Consider the following 17,788-nt stretch of genomic DNA (forward strand, 5'->3'; position numbering starts at 1 on the left):
AGGCCATAGGCATTCTCAGAGGTTGTGAGGCCTGTTAGAAACTAGTCAAGTGGGGTTTATATATCTGTAGAATATCCAGTGTGGGAGAAAGAAGTCTTGTCTGTTTGAAGCAAGTGTGACTGTTACAATTGGCCACCTTGATTAGCATTTAATGGCCTTGCAACTTCAAAGACTGGCTGGTTGCTCCCTGGGAGGATCCTTTGTTGGGAGGTGTTAGCTGGCCCGGATTGAGTCTTGTCTAGAATTCCCCTGTTTTTTTAGTGTTGTTCTTTATTTACTTCCTGATTTTAGAGCTTTTTAAATACTGGTAGCCAGATTTTGTTCATTTTCATAGTTTCCTCCTTGTTTCTAACAGACCTAACACTTGCCTAGTTTCCAACAGACCTCACAACCTCTGAAGAAGCCTGCCATAGAAGTGGATGAAATGTCAGGAGAGAATGCTTCTGGAACATGGCCATACAACCTGGAAAACTCACAGCAACCCAGTGATTCCAGCCATGAAAGCCTTTGACAACACATTAGTCTATGTATACTTGCAGGTCATTTTAGTCATGTTGATAAGAGATCAGAGAGACAGAAGTTTTTTTTTTTTAAAAAAAAACAACAACAGTAGATTAGTTTTCATCCTGGAAGCCTTTGGCCAATAAACTGCATTTCAGTGTCCTCTTGTTTTCTGGACTCGCATTATCCAGCAGTTCAAGGCTCCCTTATGGCTACTACTTTACAGCCATTCAAGTGTATTCTATAGGAAGTAATGAGGGAATGACAAGTTCTTCCTAAAGATTATGGCAGTTCCCTACACTTTGAAATAAGTGCTGGTCCAGCCACATGAATGTAGTCTGACTAACCCTCCTAGGTTTTTCACTTTGCTTACTGAATTCTCATTAAGTGCTCTTTATCTCTGATCCATTCTTTTTCTCAAGTAGCCATATATCTCAACAATTATGCTTCCTCTTTGTCACTTCTTTGCGTGCTTTGTATGCTTCCTTGAGCTGTGTTGCCTTTACTTCCTTTGTTTTCATGACTATTCCTATTTCAGTGATTCAGGTAGTAGGAAATCTAAAGCACTCTGCATGCTTTTCTTTGTGAGAAAGAGCAAAATAATACGTAAGCAATATGGAATCTCAGGATGCCTTATTTGTAGTTGTTTAGAAACCTGTGTTCATGAATGTCCCCAGTATTAAGGATCACAATCTCTAAAGAGCTACACAGTTTTGTGAGGATTGACTAGAAAGCCTTATATGAGTCAGTGTGTTGGTGTGAGCTCCCATAGTGTTGGTGCTCATTCATAATTTCTTTGTCTTCTAACCTCATTTCGGAGCGGTTAGGATTACACAATGTAGCATGATTTTTGTTCCTTGGTTATAAATGTCATTTCCAAATTGGTTCTATCATTTAAAAAATGGAAAAAGTTTGTTGAAATGCAAAAACTTTATTTTTGTGAGACATCCTGCAGCACATTTTGCTATAGTTTTCCAATTAATATCTCATCAAGTCTGAACCAATTAACATAGTTTGTGGCAGCCACAAAAAATTGAAGTTTCTGGAGTAGAATAATAGAATCATAGAGTTGGAAGTTACCTCCTCATCCAGTCCAACCCCCTGCCAGGAACATGGGAAATTGCATTCAAAGCACCCCCCGAATAGATGGCCATCCAGACTTTGTTTAAAAGCCTCCAAAGAAGGAACCTCCACCACACTCTGGGACAGAGAGTTCCACTGCTGAACAGCTCTCACAGTTAGGAAGATCTTCCTCATGTTCAGGTGGAATCTCCTTTCCTGTAGTTTGAAGCCATTGTTCTACGTCCTAGTCTCCAGGGCAGCAGAAAACAAACTTGCTCCCTCCTCCCTATGACTTCTCCTCACATATTTATACATGGCCATTATGTCTCCTCTCAGCCTTCTCTTCTTCAGGCTGAACATGGCCAGCTCTTTAAGCTGCTCCACATAGGGCTAGTTCTCCAGACCCTTGACCATTTTAGTTGCCCCTCTCTGCACACATTCCAGCCTGTCAACAATTGAACACAGTGTTGGACACAGTGTGATTCCAGGTGTGGTCTGACCAAGGCAGAATAGAAGGGTAGCATGACTTCCCTGGTTCTAGACATTATGCTCCTGCCAACATGCTGCATAAATAACCACTACTGGTTATAGTATTGCACGATTAAACAGGAATTACACTTTCAAACCAAGAACAGATTTTTTTTCATATTTTGTTACATACTTTATGATTTAGAGAGAAAGAGAAGGACCATTTTGTTTGGCAGGATCATATAGAGAACTTGAGGAGTCTAGCTGAACTACAATGGATCTGGAGGATTACAGGAGTCCAGACATTTGCGCTAGATATTTTTAGGGATTAGTAGTTGTGCTGCATGCTTTGAAGGATCACCAAGTTTCCTTGTTTCCAATAAGCTTATCCAAAGTAATATAAGCTCTGCACTGTTTTCTTCTGCAATTTCCTATCACTTGGGAAAGTGGTGTAGTGGTTTGAGTACTGGACCAAAACTCTTGGAGGCCAGGGTTCAAATATCCCCTTGTCCATGGAAACCAACTGGGTTGCCTCAGGCAAATCATACACTCTCAGTCTCAGAGGAAGGCAGTAACAACACCTCCTTGCAACAAGGCAAGCCAAGGAAGCCCCATGACAACTTTGTCTTAGGCTTGCCATAAGACGTAAATGACTTGAATACACAGAACATACATAGGATCATGTACTACATGAAAGGCACTATTACATTCCTTTGTTGATAAACTAGAAGCAGGGTGCTGCCAAGAAGTACATATAGTTGTCCAGCTGATCAAGAATATAGTTGTCTGGCTGATCTGGAATGTATAGAATATTAAGGTGTAACTTATTTGGAAAATCAGAAAAGCCTATGAATGCTGAGCTTTGCACTAATGCATTTAAACGGATTTTATATTTGTAATACAGCTGTTCCAGAGGAGAGTCTTCTGGCTGTAAAATATGCATATTTTAATGAACCTGCTTTTAAATACATCTCTATGCTTCCACTTCTCTTTTCTTTCTTTATTGCAGACCATCAACTAAATAAATAATCTCATTCTTGCTCTAGTGTATGTGACACCATAACATTTTGTCCAACATTATCAAAACAGATAATTACTACATTATCTGGTTTATACTGGATTATCTGAGTCTACACTGCCCTATAAACCAATTCAAAGCAGATAATCTGGATTTTATATAGCAGTGTAGAAGGGGCATGATTGACTTTTTTGGGTGAAAGCCAGTTCTGAAAAGGATCTGACTTGTTTAATTCTTTCTGCAACATTTAGCTTAAAGGATTTGAAATCTACTTTTGGAGGATGTCTAATTATGGCTGGATCTACACTGCCCTATCTCCTGGGATCTGATCTCAGATTATCTGTTGTGAACTGAATTATATGAGGGCCCTTCCACAATGCCACATAGCCCAGAATATCAAGGCAGAAAATCTCACAATATCTACTTTGAACTGGGTTATCTGAGTCCACACTGCCATATATTCCAGTTCAAAGCAGATAATATGGTATTTTATTCAGTTGTGTGAAAGGAGCCTGAGTCTACACTGCCAGATAATCTGGGATAAGCAGATAATCTGGGATCAGGTCCTAGAATATAGGGCAGTTTCGATCCAGACTTAGAGTGAATTCTGCTTCTTTTTTTTAAAGCCATGTTACATTTGTTTGATTATCATGGTTGTCACTACTTGGAAAGGTATAGTTGGATTCTTCCACTAGAGCAGGAATGAATATGACTGGGTATTGCTTTTCAGATGCTCTTTGCATGACTTTGCTTCCACTTCTATTTCTATAAAAAATGTTTTATCATTGTTATGCCATCAGGTTTTCCTAACTGATCCTTGTTTTCTTTCAGTGCGAAATAAATTGAGAGAGATAGTAGGAGCATCTACTAACTGGAGGTATGGGACTTGTAAACTTCAACTTTTTTGTAGTTGCATTACTTTATGAAATGATCCTATGAAATATGAACAGTCGTTCAGAACACCTTGAAGAAATGTCAGTGTTGTTCTTCCTACATTGCAAAAAATTGGCATGAAACATATAATATAACCTATCTAATTGATAAAGTGAGGTGCATTTACACTGAAGAATACATAGAGTTAGATTTTAAACTTCCATGGTTAAATGCTATGGAATCATGGGAGTGGTAGTTTTATAAAACTGTTCACTTTCTCTGGGCCCTTCCACACAGCCTTATAACCCAGAATATCATGGCAGAAAATCCCACAATATCTGCTTTGGACTGGGTTATATGAGTCCACACTGCCATATATTCCAGTTCAAAGCAGATAATGTGGGATTTTATTCAGCTGTGTGGAAGGGACTTCTGCCAGAGTACTTACCAATCTACAATTCCCAGGATAATGGCAGTTAAAGTGTCAAATAACATTAATTCTACAGTGTATACGCACCCTAAGTCATGGTTAGTCATGGTTATGGTTAAGTTTGAATTGATAATTCCCATCTTAAAACTCATTATTTTAATAGTTATGTTGCAGAAGTTGTACCTTGACCCTAGGTTCTGTTTTTCCCTCTCATTTGGAATAATTTGTTTTGGCTATTCCTCCACTTCAGAGACCACGTACAAGCAATGAATGAACGAAAAGCCTTAAATACACTCCTTGCTAAAAGCCAGGCTGAGTTGCCGCCAAGGAAGATGAGTGACAGCTATATAGAAGTTATCCTACCTTTGGGAAGCCAGCCTGAAATAAGAGAGAAATACCTTAATGTGCACAATACAGTCAGGTAAAGATAGTTCTATTTTTTTGCATTTCATTTTGGGGCCCTACCATTCACAGAGTTTTATTCATTGCCTTACACTTTTGTTTTGATAGGTTTGGCCGAATTCTTGAAGATCTCGATAGTTTAGGAGGTATGTAATGAATAAAATTAACATATTAAGTGATTTGATCATTTGAATAATGAGCAATTTTCTCTTTGGGAAAAAACTTTTTACGTTTAAGATTTTGACATGTAAAACTTTTCGTGAAGTAGATATATGTACTTTGCCCAAGGTTATACAAAGGAATCATGACTGAGCAGAGATTTGAACTCTGTCCTATAGGTCCATATCTAGCATTGTTTCTCCCACTAAACTAGTGGGATATTATTACTTCCCACTAGTGTTGTCCTTACAAAAAACAACTTAGAGAGAAAATGTTCACAATGTGTTGTTAATAGGTTAAGGAATGCACATATTATCTTATGTACAGCTGCATATTATTGCAGTTTGCCCTTGCTCCATCTTATTTCTGATAACAGTCGTCAAGTTAGCTGGTTTTAGATTAGTGAGAAGTGATAAAGGCTACTGTGTTAATCATTTGAAAGTCCTTTTGATTTTTTTGTCACTCTTCCGGTGATTTACTGCTTGTAGTAAAGGTAAAGGTTTCTCCTTGACATTAAGTCTAGTCAAGTCCGACTCTTGGGGAGGTGGGGCGCTCATCTCCATTTCTAAGCCGAAGAGCTGGCGTTGTCTGTAGACACCTCCAAGGTCATGTGGCCAGCATGACTGCATGGTGCCATTACCTTCCTACCGAAGCGGTACCTATTGATCTACTCACATTTTCATGTTTTCGAACTGCTAGTTTGGCAGAAGCTGGGGCTAACAATGGGAGCTCACCCCGTCAAGTGGATTCGAACCGCTGACCTTCTGGTCAGCAAGTTCTGCAGCTTAGCGGTTGAATCCGCTGCTCCACTGCAGCTCCATACTGCTTGTAGGAGAGATGAAAACATTTTATAAATACAGAGAATAATTGATGCACTCTTTCTTATTACTTTTCCGCAGTTCTTATTTGTTATACCCACACAAAACATGACGCTGCTCAAAGATCTCCTCTGTCTATTGTTACAGCATTGGTGGATAAAATTGGTAAGTGTTGTTTGGTATACCCATTCAATAATCCGTTTTGGCAACACGCACTGTTGTGTGTGTTGCATTGTATCCATCCTCGCAGTTGAATAACTGGGTCAGGCAGGCAAAATTTTTCATGCAGAGACAAGAAAAGAGTTTTGATTCAGACAGGCTTATGTCAACTGACTGTTTGCCAGGGATATTACTTGTCTTTAAAATGTTTTAATACGGTTGTGTTTCTGTTTGTATTATTTGAAAATCTTATAACAAGCCTGACTGGTTTCTGGTTTGGAGAAGAAGGAGGCTATAAGAAATAGTGTGCTGTCGCACGCTGGGCCTGTACATTAGACTGTACACAGGACATAAATTCTCTGTGCCCAACGGGAGGCCGGGGCTGCCTCAGAATAAAGGCCCTTAGATTCCCCCAAACAGAGTCTTTAGAATGCTTAAAGTAAGTCCAACAAAGTTCTTTTATTAAGGAACAAACAGGAACAAACAGGTACTTTAACGGTTTTCTTAACAGTCTATAGACTCTTTCAAATCTTGTCCCCTAGGAACAGGCACTGTCTTCATAACTGTAACTAACTGATGGGGAAATCCTAGCTTCTAATCTGGGCAGTCTGTACTTGCCTCTGTTGACGTGGAGCCCCTGCACCCGGTACCAACTGCGTCTGGCTTCTGCGAGTGACCCTTGCCTCAACAGAGCTTTGTAGACCTCCAGGGAAAAAGAAGGAGTTCAGGTTGCTGTGATGGCCGGCTGGAGCCCCTCAGCCAAGCTGTGGTTGTATGTCTCCTGGCCAAGCCGTAGGGCTGTATAACCCCGGCCAAGCTGTAAAAGACGAAGCTTTTCTACAGGAGCCACTTCGTTTTATGTCCTGTGCGCAAGGCTTCTCTGTGAGAACTAAATCAAAATGGCTTTTTTCCCTCCAAAACTCAAAAAGGGGCGGGATCAGGGAACCTAACTATAACTGGCAGGTGACTTACCTTATAAATGCAAATTATAACAGGAAACCCCCTGTTGCAAAATCCCAAGCATGGGATTGCACACAAACATTTAAACACAGCAAATAAATCTGGAGTTCCTGGAACAGCTGTTCCAGAACAAATAGAATAAAATAAAAGTTATAGTAAATATGCATTTATGCTGAAATGATATCGCTGCTGCACCAAATTCCCCCTCCTTTGACTGTAACATCTGTTTTGGGAAAGGTGTTACATGACTTTTCGTGACTTTTTAAGAAAGTACCTGGGGGAAATTAGGATACACTTCTCAGGCAACGATTTATTTATGGTAAGCTTTAATGTATTGGAAATGTTTCATGCATCGACTTAATCCACATGCTTAACAAGGTTAGATGCATAAATTTGTAGAATTGGAAGGAACTTCAGCGTAGGAACTACAATGCACGATGCAAATATGGCATCTCTAGTTCTTGCTGGCCCAACTTCTACTTCAAATTTTCCTGCAAAGGAGACACATCCACTTCTGATCCCAATCTGTTCCATTGCTACTGCCAAATGTTTCTTTTTGTTGACATTCTTCAGTGTCTTGTTCTTTGATTCGTATTTCTACATTGTTAGGTTTATGGGAGCAACACATTCATCCAGATCGTGATATCAAATTCATTGGAAATGTTTCATGGGTAGGGAGGACCTCAATGGAAGTGAAAATGCACATGCTTCAGGTGAGTGGTGGCAAATTATTCCAAGTAAGCAAGTAAATAAAAATAAGGAATCCTAGATCTGAGTAGCTACAATGTATAGCTTGTAAATGTTACTGGCCTGCAATTGCCTGAGCTGTGGTCCTAATAAGGTTTTCTAGGCTCAAATTTAATAATGCAGTATTTTTAATCATAATATGAATAATATGAAAGTACTTATTGGGAGATGAGTTACAGAAAAACTACAAGACTTCCTAGCATATGATACCAGTAGCACACAGTGTATTCTGTACTGTTAGTACTTTTTGCCTAGTTTTGGTGGTTTCAGGGTAAGGATATAATTCTTCACTGAGTTTCTTCTCAAAGATTACAACAAGTAATTAGCAATAGCAAGAGTATCCCTCTGGGCAGCTAAACCAGGAAATTCCAACTGGATGGCTCCCCACGAGGGTCTTCCTCCCGGAGTCAACCAAGAATGGGCAACTTGGAAGTCCCTGAACAGACTCAGAAATGGAGTGGGCAGATCAAAAGACAACCTGGCTAAATGGCATTACCTAGAACAATCCTCCACCTTGTGAGACTGTGGAGCAGAACAAACAATTCTGCATCTGTATACTTGTCCACAATGCCCTGCCTCATGCACAGAGGAAGAATTGTTTAAAGCTACAGACAATGAGGTCGCTGTTGCCCATTTTTAGTCAAAAATTATTTAGTTGCTTGTGTTCCCTTTATTTTATCAGTTTTATACTATTTATGTAATGCTTTTGACACAAAATAAATAACAAGTAATTCCAGTATTTTTCTTCTGGCTGTCAGAAAGTCTTTGAAAACCACACAGTTATTGAAAGTAATTTACACTTCAGGACTTATTCTTGACAAAATTAACTTGTGATTGTTTGTACGGAAAATATGGAAATAATTTTCTGCATGGAAATAATAATTCCATGCAGAAATATGAATTACTATGTAGAAAATGCTGATTTTATGCAAATCATCCATTTGCATAGCAAATTTTAGACAAAATAGATTTGCAGTAATTTTCCATACAGAAAATGCTGTTTCCAAACAGAAAATGTTTCTTGCTCAAAACAACCAGAATATGACCCAAACTGCAAAAATCCTCATCAGTTCAGGATTCTTTAAATCAGGATTTCTTGAAACTCAGAAACATTTTTCAACCATTTCAAAATATTTCCAAATGTTCTCTCCATCCCTACTTCAGGATGAGTTTGTCTCTTTAATGCCATGTAGAAATGGTTTAGTGTATTGGTTCTGAATGTACCATAAGTGTGTGTGGGCAGTAAGATTGCCATATTATGTGAACCTAATTTTGGCAAGGTTCGGTAATTTGCCAAAAAAGATGAGCATTAGATTTGAGTAAATAGAGTAAATCAGATTTTTTTCCTTAATTTTGGAGTTATTATAGGTCATTTTTCAGTTCTGTTTTCCGAGATGAAGACAATGGGAACCATTGAATAAAATTTATTATCATTTTTCTCCGTATGAAGTGATTTACATTATACTAAAGCAGTGCTTTTAATAAAAGGGTGACTTTCAATTATAGCAGGAATGCTTGAGAATATTAAAAGAAAAGATAAAAATTAAATCCACACAAAACAAAATACGAAGATTTTCATTGCATTATCAGTGGGAGCTGGATAGGCCACTAAATGTCATTTATCTCCTATTGTTTTTGTTTTTAGTTAAATGATGGTATCTATGGCCCTGTGTTAGATGCAACATTTGTCATGGTGGCTCGTGATCCAGAAAACAAAAGGTAATGCTTCTAGCAAATCATTGGAAATAATTTTACAGAACACAAATCTTTCTGATTGTGAAAAAAGAAGGAAATGAAAATTGGAAGGTTTATTAAAACTCATGTATCTTAGGATGATTCTACACTGTAAAGTCAATGCCATTTTACACCACTTTAACTACCATGGATCAGTGCTATGAAATCATGGGAATTGTATGGAACCCCAGTGGCGCAATGGGTTAAACCCTTGTGCCGGCAGGATTGAAGACCGACAGGTCAGAGGTTCGAACCCGGGGAGAGCACGGATGAGCTCCCTCTGTCAGCTCCAGCTCCCCATGTGGGGACATGAAAGAAGCCTCCCATAAGGATGGTTTTTTTTTTTGTCGTGTCAGGAGTGACTCCTGGTGTGAGAGAATTGACCGTCTGCAAGGACGTTGCCCAGGGGACGCCTGGATGATTTGATGTTTTTATCATCCTTGTGGGAGGCTTCTCTCCTGTCCCTGCATGAAGAGCTGGAGCTGATAGAGGGAGCTCATCCGCCTCTCCCCGGATTTGAACCTGCGACCTGTCGGTCTTCAGTTCTGTCTGCACAGGGGTTTAACCCACTGCGCCACCGGGGGCTCCCTAAGGATGGTAAAACATCAAAACATCCGAGTGTCCCCTGGGCAGTGTCCCCGCAGACGGCCAATTCTCTCATACCAGAAGCAATTTGCAGTTTCTCAAGTTGCTCCTCACATGAAAAAAAGGGAATTGTAGTTTTACTACCAAAGAATGCTGGTGCCTCACCAAACAGCAATTTCATATATACCAAACTTCCAGGACTCTGTAGCATTGAAACATGTGAGTTTAATTGGTGTCAAACTATATTAGTTCTACAGTAGAGATATAAGTAATGTTTAGAGCTCTTAAGTTCCTTTGCCTCTTTCAATCCGAAAAAAATCTTTAATTAATTTCTCATGAATGTGATTACCCTTCTGAACTATGGTTTAATGCTTTATAAAATGAACTATTTTGCAACAAAAGTGGGTTTGTTTTTGTGTCTAGGAGTGTGATCTCTCCCTCATCAGTAAGTCTTAAGCAAGTTACTTATCTTTAGTCTTGCTTGCTTGCTTTTCTATGAAATGAACATTTTGTGATGAGCGATGACTGTCTTGATAGCCATTGCATGCCTGAACGTGGCCAAATGGAAGCTGTTTTATAATTATACCCTTGTTACTCACTTTTTAAAAGTGCCCATTATAAAGATATGCTGGATGGCCGTCTGGGCAGGGGGTCAAACAAACCCACCACTGCCACACCAATTATAATAACCAGGCCAAACAATATAACTGGACAAGGGGCAAACAATCCCACCACTGTCCCTCCTTTAGTAAGGAAATCACACCACTTTGGCACTTAGATAACACTTGAGGGGATGACTCTCTATTTTAAAACCTTCGCTGCCACCATAAACCAAATAATCAGGAACCCTCTAGCTATTTAAAATATTAAAAGGCTTTTTATTCCACCAAGTACTGTGACTTTTAGAAGGGCTTCTTTATAAGAAAACAGATGAGGTTGAATTAAGAAAAACAAAGGGACTAGATCCACAAATGGCACTTGACTCAGGCTTACGTTTCAAAAATAACATGAAAAATTTATTGAAGTAAAAGTTACAGAATGAAGAGATTGCAGTTTCATGAGCTTGGCTGTTACAATTAAAGTGTTCTTGTTCTTAGAAGCGTATCGGTTGCATGAGAGAATGGTTCTTTCTTGGTTACAGTTCCTATTACAAAACCCAGCTACTTCTTTCTTAAATAGCTGTAACTAGTTTGCCACAGCCTACTTCACTGTGCAAACTTCAGGCAAACTGCCTATTCTAATCAGGAACTCCTACAAGCTTCTCTGATCCTACTCTGACTCTAACACTAACCAGAACTGAACTGAACTGACTAAAAGCAGCTTCTCTCTTTCCCTCCAACTGTCTAACTCCGCCCCCTTTCACCAAGCCAATCCTGGCTGTTTCAGGGCTGGCCCAGGCCTAGGCCACTCCCCCTCTCTGCACTGGAGCTTTTCCCTAAACCAAAATGGCTCCTGCCGCTCTCTGCCAGGCCTTCTAAGCTGAAACTACCTAGCCTGTCTCTTCCTAGGCCCTGCCACCCCGGCTGGCAAGGTAAGGGATCTTCACACCCATCAGCTCAAAAAATAAATAAATTAGAGAATCAGGCTTAAGTTGTTAAATGAACATGTCTTGGCTTATATAGGCTAACTATCCTCTTCAAACAACTTCTTTTTCAGTTTCAGTAATTTATATTTTGGGCAATAAGCAAATATTATATGTGCACGACAGTGCTGGACTGGAGCAAATGATGGCTTATTTCCCCCTCAGGAAAAAAAATATGTTGTTTTGAATGTAATTTTTCAAACTATCTGCAGGCCAGCATTTGTGAACCCATTGATTCTTGAGACTCCAGAAGAGGAAAAAATCTTCAGTGAAGGAGAATGTACGTGATCTATTTCTTTGGTTAATGGGGTGGATATCTGGCTATGGCAATTCTTGAAATGAGGAGTGTTGAATTTTATAAGAGAAGGAAAAGTGATTACTAAATCACAAGAACTACGCAATTCATGTACTTCTTGTGGTCACTCCATTTTTGAAGATTTAGGGATGTAAAAATCCACCTATAGGGTTCCTGCTCGTTTCTTCATTTAAAAATAGTTTAAAATAATGTGTACAATCAAACGATTAAATAGCTTTGTCAAAGGCTTTCATGGGTGGAATCACTCAGTTCTTGTGGGTTTTTTCGGGCTATATGGCCATGTTCTAGAGGCATTTCTCCTGACGTTTCGCCTGCATCTATGGCAAGCATCCTCAGAGGTGAGGTCTGCTGGAACTGGGGGAAAAAAAGGGTTTATATATCTGTGGAATGACCAGGGTGAGACAAAGGGCTTTTGTAAGTTGGGCTAGGTGTGAATCTTCCAACTGACCACCTTGATTAGCATACAATGGGCTGACTGTGCCTGGAGCAAACTCTTCTTGAAGGGTGATTAGATGTCCCTGCCTGTTTTTCTCTGCTGTTTTTGCTGTTGCAATTCTAGAATTTTTTAAAACTGGTAGCCAGATTTTGTTCATTTTCATGGTTTCTTCCTTTCTGTTGAAATTGTCCACATGCTTGTGGATTTCAATGGCTTCTCTGTGTAGTCTGACATGGTGGTTGTTGGTGTGGTCCAGCATTTTTGTGTTCTCAAACAAAATGCTGTGTCCAGGTTGGTTCATCAGGTGCTCTGCTATGGCTGATTTCTCTGGTTGGAGTAGTCTGCAGTGCCTTTCATGTTCCTGGATTCTTGTTTGGGCGCTGCGTTTGATGGTCCCTATGTAGACTTGTCCACAGCTGCATGGTATACGGTACACTCCTGCAGAGGTGAGAGGATCCCTCTTGTCCTTTGCTGAACGTAGCATTTGTTGGATTTTCTTGGTGGGTTTGTAGATTGTTTGTATGTTGTGTTTCCTCATCAGCTTCCCTATGCGGTCAGTGGTTCCCTTGATCTGAACCATATCGTGGGCTTTTTGGTTGCTGTCTCCAGGGCTTGTTTTTCAAAGTCCACCCAGAGGAAAAGTGTTCCTGCCATACATCAAGGGAACCACTGACCGCATAGGGAAGCTGATGAGGAAACACAACATACAAACAATCTACAAACCCACCAAGAAAATCCAACAAATGCTACGTTCAGCAAAGGATAAGAGGGATCCTCTCACCTCTGCAGGAGTGTACCGTATACCATGCAGCTGTGGACAAGTCTACATAGGGACCACCAAACGCAGCGCCCAAACAAGAATCCAGGAACATGAAAGGCACTGCACACTACTCCAACCAGAGAAATCAGCCATAGCAGAGCATCTGATGAACCAACCTGGACACAGCATTTTATTTGAGAACACAAAAATGCTGGACCACTCTCACAACCACCATGTCAGACTACACAGAGAAGCCATTGAAATCCACAAGCATGTGGACAATTTCAACAGAAAGGAAGAAACCATGAAAATGAACAAGCTCTGGCTACCAGTATTAAAAAATTCTAAAATTGCAACAGCAAAAACAACAGAGAGAAAAACAGGCAGGGACATCTAATCACCTTCAAGAAGAGTTTGCTCCAGGCACAGTCAGCCCATTGTATGCTAATCAAGGTGGTCAGTTGAAAGATTCACACCTAGCCTAATTTACAAAAGCCCTTTGTCTCACCCTGGTCATTCCACAGATATATAAACCCCTTTTTTCCCCCCAGTTCCAGCACACCTCACCTCTGAGGATGCTTGCCATAGATGCAGGCGAAACGTCAGGAGAAATGCCTCTAGAACATGGCCATATAGCCCGAAAAAACCCACAAGAACTGAGGGATTAAATAGCTAATTTTCAGGAATACATTTAATTCTTCTCATTAGCTTGTTACAATCCTCTTCTTCAATCAAACTTTGAAATGTGATTTTAATGTTTATATTGTTTTTTAACTACATGTTTTAATATCTAAATGGAGTTAAGTTTTGTGATTTAATTGATAGTTATATGTTATTGTTATTTTATGTTAGGTTTTTGTATGTTTGTGAAGCATTGAATTTTGCCGTGAATATGTTGAAAACCGCTTTGAGTTCCCCCTGGGGTGAGAAAAGCAGTATAAAATGAAGTAAATAAATAAATAAACTATCTTAATTTGCATATGTTCATGGCCCAAGGGGTTACTGACAGAAAATAATTTGAAATTAATATTTTTTAAGAAATTTACTTATGAAATAAAGGTTAGTGATCTAAATCTGGCAAACAAATCAGCAACATTTTGAACATCACTTATCTGGAATTTATTTATTTATTTACAGTATTTATATTCCTCCCTTCTCACCTTAAAGGGAGGATCCCCTGGTGGCACAATGAGTTAAACTCTTGTGCCGGCAGGACTGTTGACCGATAGGTCAGCGGTTCAAATCCAGAGAGAGCGAGTTGAGCTCCCTCTGCCAGCTCCAGCTCCCCATGCGGGGACATAAAAGAATACTCCCACAAGGATAAAATATCAAACATCCGGACGACCCCTGGGCAATGTCCTTACAGATGGCCAATTATCTCACACCAGAAGCAACTTGCAGTTTCTCAAGTTGCTCCTGACACACACAAAAATTCTCAAACTGGGCAGATCACAGAAACGTATACGGCAAATGTTCAATGCCAATTATACAGTGACAAGACAGACAACACATAGAGGTATATATAGGCTTTTCCCATATTTCAACATCCTTGGAGGCTGTGCTCATTTCCCACCACGGGGGGTGCTGTCACTCTATCTCCTTTCCGAAGAGCTTTCTTTGTTAACGCCCTTCTTTTTCTGATCAAAACACTGTGCCTAAAATACCTCCCTGCTTTAATGTGGTTCCTATTTATCTACTCATTTTTGTTTTTGAACTCCTAGGTAGGCAGAAGCTGAGCGAAAGGTCAGGCACTCACCCTGACCTGGGCTTTGAACTGTCAACCTTCTGGTTGGCAGGATTTATTGCAACTTGGTGATTAACCTGCTGTTCTAAAGCCTTGCCCATTTCTGAAATGTGAAATACTCCCCAACTCAAAAATTTATTTTCCACACCAAATTATTTAAAATATTGTATAAAATTACCTGCAGGCTGTATGTATAAGGAATACAGGCAGTTCCCGAGTTACAAACATCCGACTTACAAATGACTCATAGTTAAGAATGGGGATGAGACAACAGAAAGTGAGAGAAATCTACCCCTAAGAAAGGAAATCCACTTCTGAAACAGTTATAATGGGGAAAAAGGTGTCTCCACTGAAGCTTTATCCCCAATCCTTGTTTCCACAACAAGCCAAAATTTTCAAAATCTCATTATAACAGGGACAAAATGTGAGATGAAATCTTCTGAACAGAGGTACAGGCGGCAAAACAAAGCTTATATATGTGTGTGTGTGTGTGTGTGCATGTGGCTGGAATCACACCTAAAATGTACCTGTTCTGCCTTACTTACAAATTCAATTTAAGAACAAACCTACATAATCTGTATTGTTTGTAACTTGGGGACTGTCTGTATATGAGACATACATTAATTTCATGTTTAGATTTTGGTCCCAAGTCCAAGAAATATCATTTTGCATGTATATACAAATGCGAGTATTTCAAAATCCCAAAAAATGAAATCCAAAACACTTCTGATTCAAAGCATTTTGGATAAAGGATGATTCACCTCTTTTGATTTGTCTTAATTTTCATGTACTATTGAGCTCAGAAATATCTCTTCAAACCAAATCTCTAATATGGTCGCCGTTCAAAGTGTTCTTATAGATATGTAAAGCATGACATGATCTGTTCGAAGGTAGAGTGGAGAATATGGAGATATCTTTAATTCCTTATTTTTTTCATTTGTTTTTTTATGGTTTTTTTCTGTTTAATTGATTAGTGAACAAGACAAGAAGAGTTGATTCTAGTAGAGCTTCCTTGCTAAAAATGGCTCCTACTGCCGAAGAAAGAAATATTATTCACCACTTGTTTCTTAATACACTGGACACAAGGTAAGTGGTAGAGTCTCTAATACCTATCATTAGAACTTAGGACTGAATTTTATTGATTTTGATTGTTATTAAATTTTCAAGTATATTATATTATTATTCCCTTCCATCAAGTGCAAGTGATTATTGCCATCACTGATATATACGTATTCTAAGCTTTGGATGGGGAAAGCTGAATCCATTTGTCTTCTTACCTAGAGTAGACTCATTTAATTAGTTGTTCAGTGGTTAAAGCAACACTTATGTAAGTCTATAATTGGATTTTGCACAGAGCCTTTGTACAGGTTGAGCATCTCTTGTCTGGATTTCTGAAATCCAGAATTGTCAACATGGTTGGTTGAGATAGTGACACCTTTTCTTTCTGATCTTCAGTGTACACAAACTTTGGATCATGTACCAAAAGATAAGCAGAAGCAAAATAAAATTAAGGAAGGGACTTTTGGAAAATGGTGACAAAACATTGTGGGGAGGAGCTGGATTGCAACTCACAAGCAGGACATGATGGTTCACAATCTCCTTCTACAGTTGTTCTCTGTATCTAGCAGAGACCATATTTCTCTGACTCTTGCGGCAGCACATAGCCATCATGAATGGAGGAAGTGAAGTAATTTTTCTATATTTATTTAGCTTTCCTTTTCTAAAGCAACATGAAGGAAGCTATCAGTACATCCTATGGCTGAATTCTATAAGCAGACAAGTTTGCTTCATAATACTGGCCTGTGATGGCTGTTTTGCTATTTCAATTCCTTCTCCCTTTTCACAGGACTGTGAGTTTCCGGAGCCGTGTGTTGCCACCCAACTCTACTTGGATGCAAGACACATCATTAAAGAGTTTGGAGATCTGCCATCCCGAGGTATCTGCACAGCTTTAGCACTTCTAAATGAATGTATTATGTTCTTTTCCCGCTTGGCCAAAAGACATTTGACTCCTGAACCAAACTGGTATTTTAATGAAATAAATAAAAACTTTATTTATAGACCACCCTCTCTCCCCGGTGGGACTCAGGGCAGTTTACAACACAAAAAGGCAAGCATTTAATGCCCAGACAAATGCAAAAAACAAACAAAAAACAAACAAACAAAACCCCCCAAAACTAGTTACAATAATGCAATATAATAAACATAATAATCACAGTGAACTTGTTGTATAAAAAGTTGATGTCAACATGAAAAACAAGATACAAATAATCACATAGAAACAGATTACACTAATCACATACTCAACATTAAAACATCTTAAATGATAAAAACTATTAAAATAAATGGAAATTGGCTGATTATAGTTGTTCTTGAAGTATACCCAAGTGGCCACGAGGGACAAGTAGGTAGACCAACATTCCAATTGATCTAGATCCGTGGTTCTCAACCTGTGGGTTCCCAGGAGTTTTGGCCTGCAACTCCCAGAAATCCCAGCCAGTTTACCAGCTGTTAGGATTTCTGGGAGTTGAAGGCCAAAAACATCTGGGGACCCCAGGTTGTGAACCACTGATCTAGAGGGTCCTAGTCCTTCTCCTCTCCATATGCCAAAGTGCTAAGCTGCGTCTTCAAGAGTTTTTTCAAGGAGAGGAGGGTGGAGGCCGTTTTTATTTCCTTGGGGAGGGAGTTCCAGAGATGGGGAGTGATCATGGAGAAGGTCCCCTCTCTTGTTCCCACCAATCGAGCTTGTGACAGGGTGGGACCAAGAGCTGGGCCTCCTCCGCTGACTACAGTGGACAGGATGGTCTATGTGGGGAGATGCGATTAGACAAATAGCTTACACCTAAACTGTATTTTGGTGCTTTCATTAACTGATACTTTAGAATCTCTGTTCAGTTGCTGTGATCAAATGTTTATTGTTTATTTAGTCATAAATTATATTGGTGTCAGTTCATGCTTTCATCTTAACATTTAGAATTAAATACCAAAAATATTACATTATTTTCAAGCCATTTCTAGCTGAGGAGAAACAATA

The 17,788-nt window shown here is 39.4% G+C and overlaps 1 protein-coding gene across 2 annotated transcripts in view; it reads left to right on the plus strand.

Annotated features, from left to right (window-relative positions):
• Nucleotides 1-17,788, plus strand: part of ACOT9 (acyl-CoA thioesterase 9) — a 30,180-nt gene that overhangs the window by 3,765 nt on the left and 8,627 nt on the right. For both annotated transcript variants that reach the window (XM_060770105.2, XM_060770107.2), the window contains 9 exons: nt 3,881-3,926; nt 4,603-4,773; nt 4,863-4,900; nt 5,813-5,896; nt 7,460-7,563; nt 9,243-9,316; nt 11,711-11,778; nt 15,729-15,840; nt 16,601-16,691. In XM_060770105.2, coding sequence (XP_060626088.2) covers nt 3,881-3,926; nt 4,603-4,773; nt 4,863-4,900; nt 5,813-5,896; nt 7,460-7,563; nt 9,243-9,316; nt 11,711-11,778; nt 15,729-15,840; nt 16,601-16,691 — 788 coding nt within the window. The remainder of the gene's footprint in view (nt 1-3,880; nt 3,927-4,602; nt 4,774-4,862; nt 4,901-5,812; nt 5,897-7,459; nt 7,564-9,242; nt 9,317-11,710; nt 11,779-15,728; nt 15,841-16,600; nt 16,692-17,788) is intronic.

This window comes from Anolis sagrei, chromosome 3, assembly GCF_037176765.1.
Source record: "Anolis sagrei isolate rAnoSag1 chromosome 3, rAnoSag1.mat, whole genome shotgun sequence".
Taxonomy (NCBI): Eukaryota; Metazoa; Chordata; class Lepidosauria; order Squamata; family Dactyloidae; genus Anolis; species Anolis sagrei.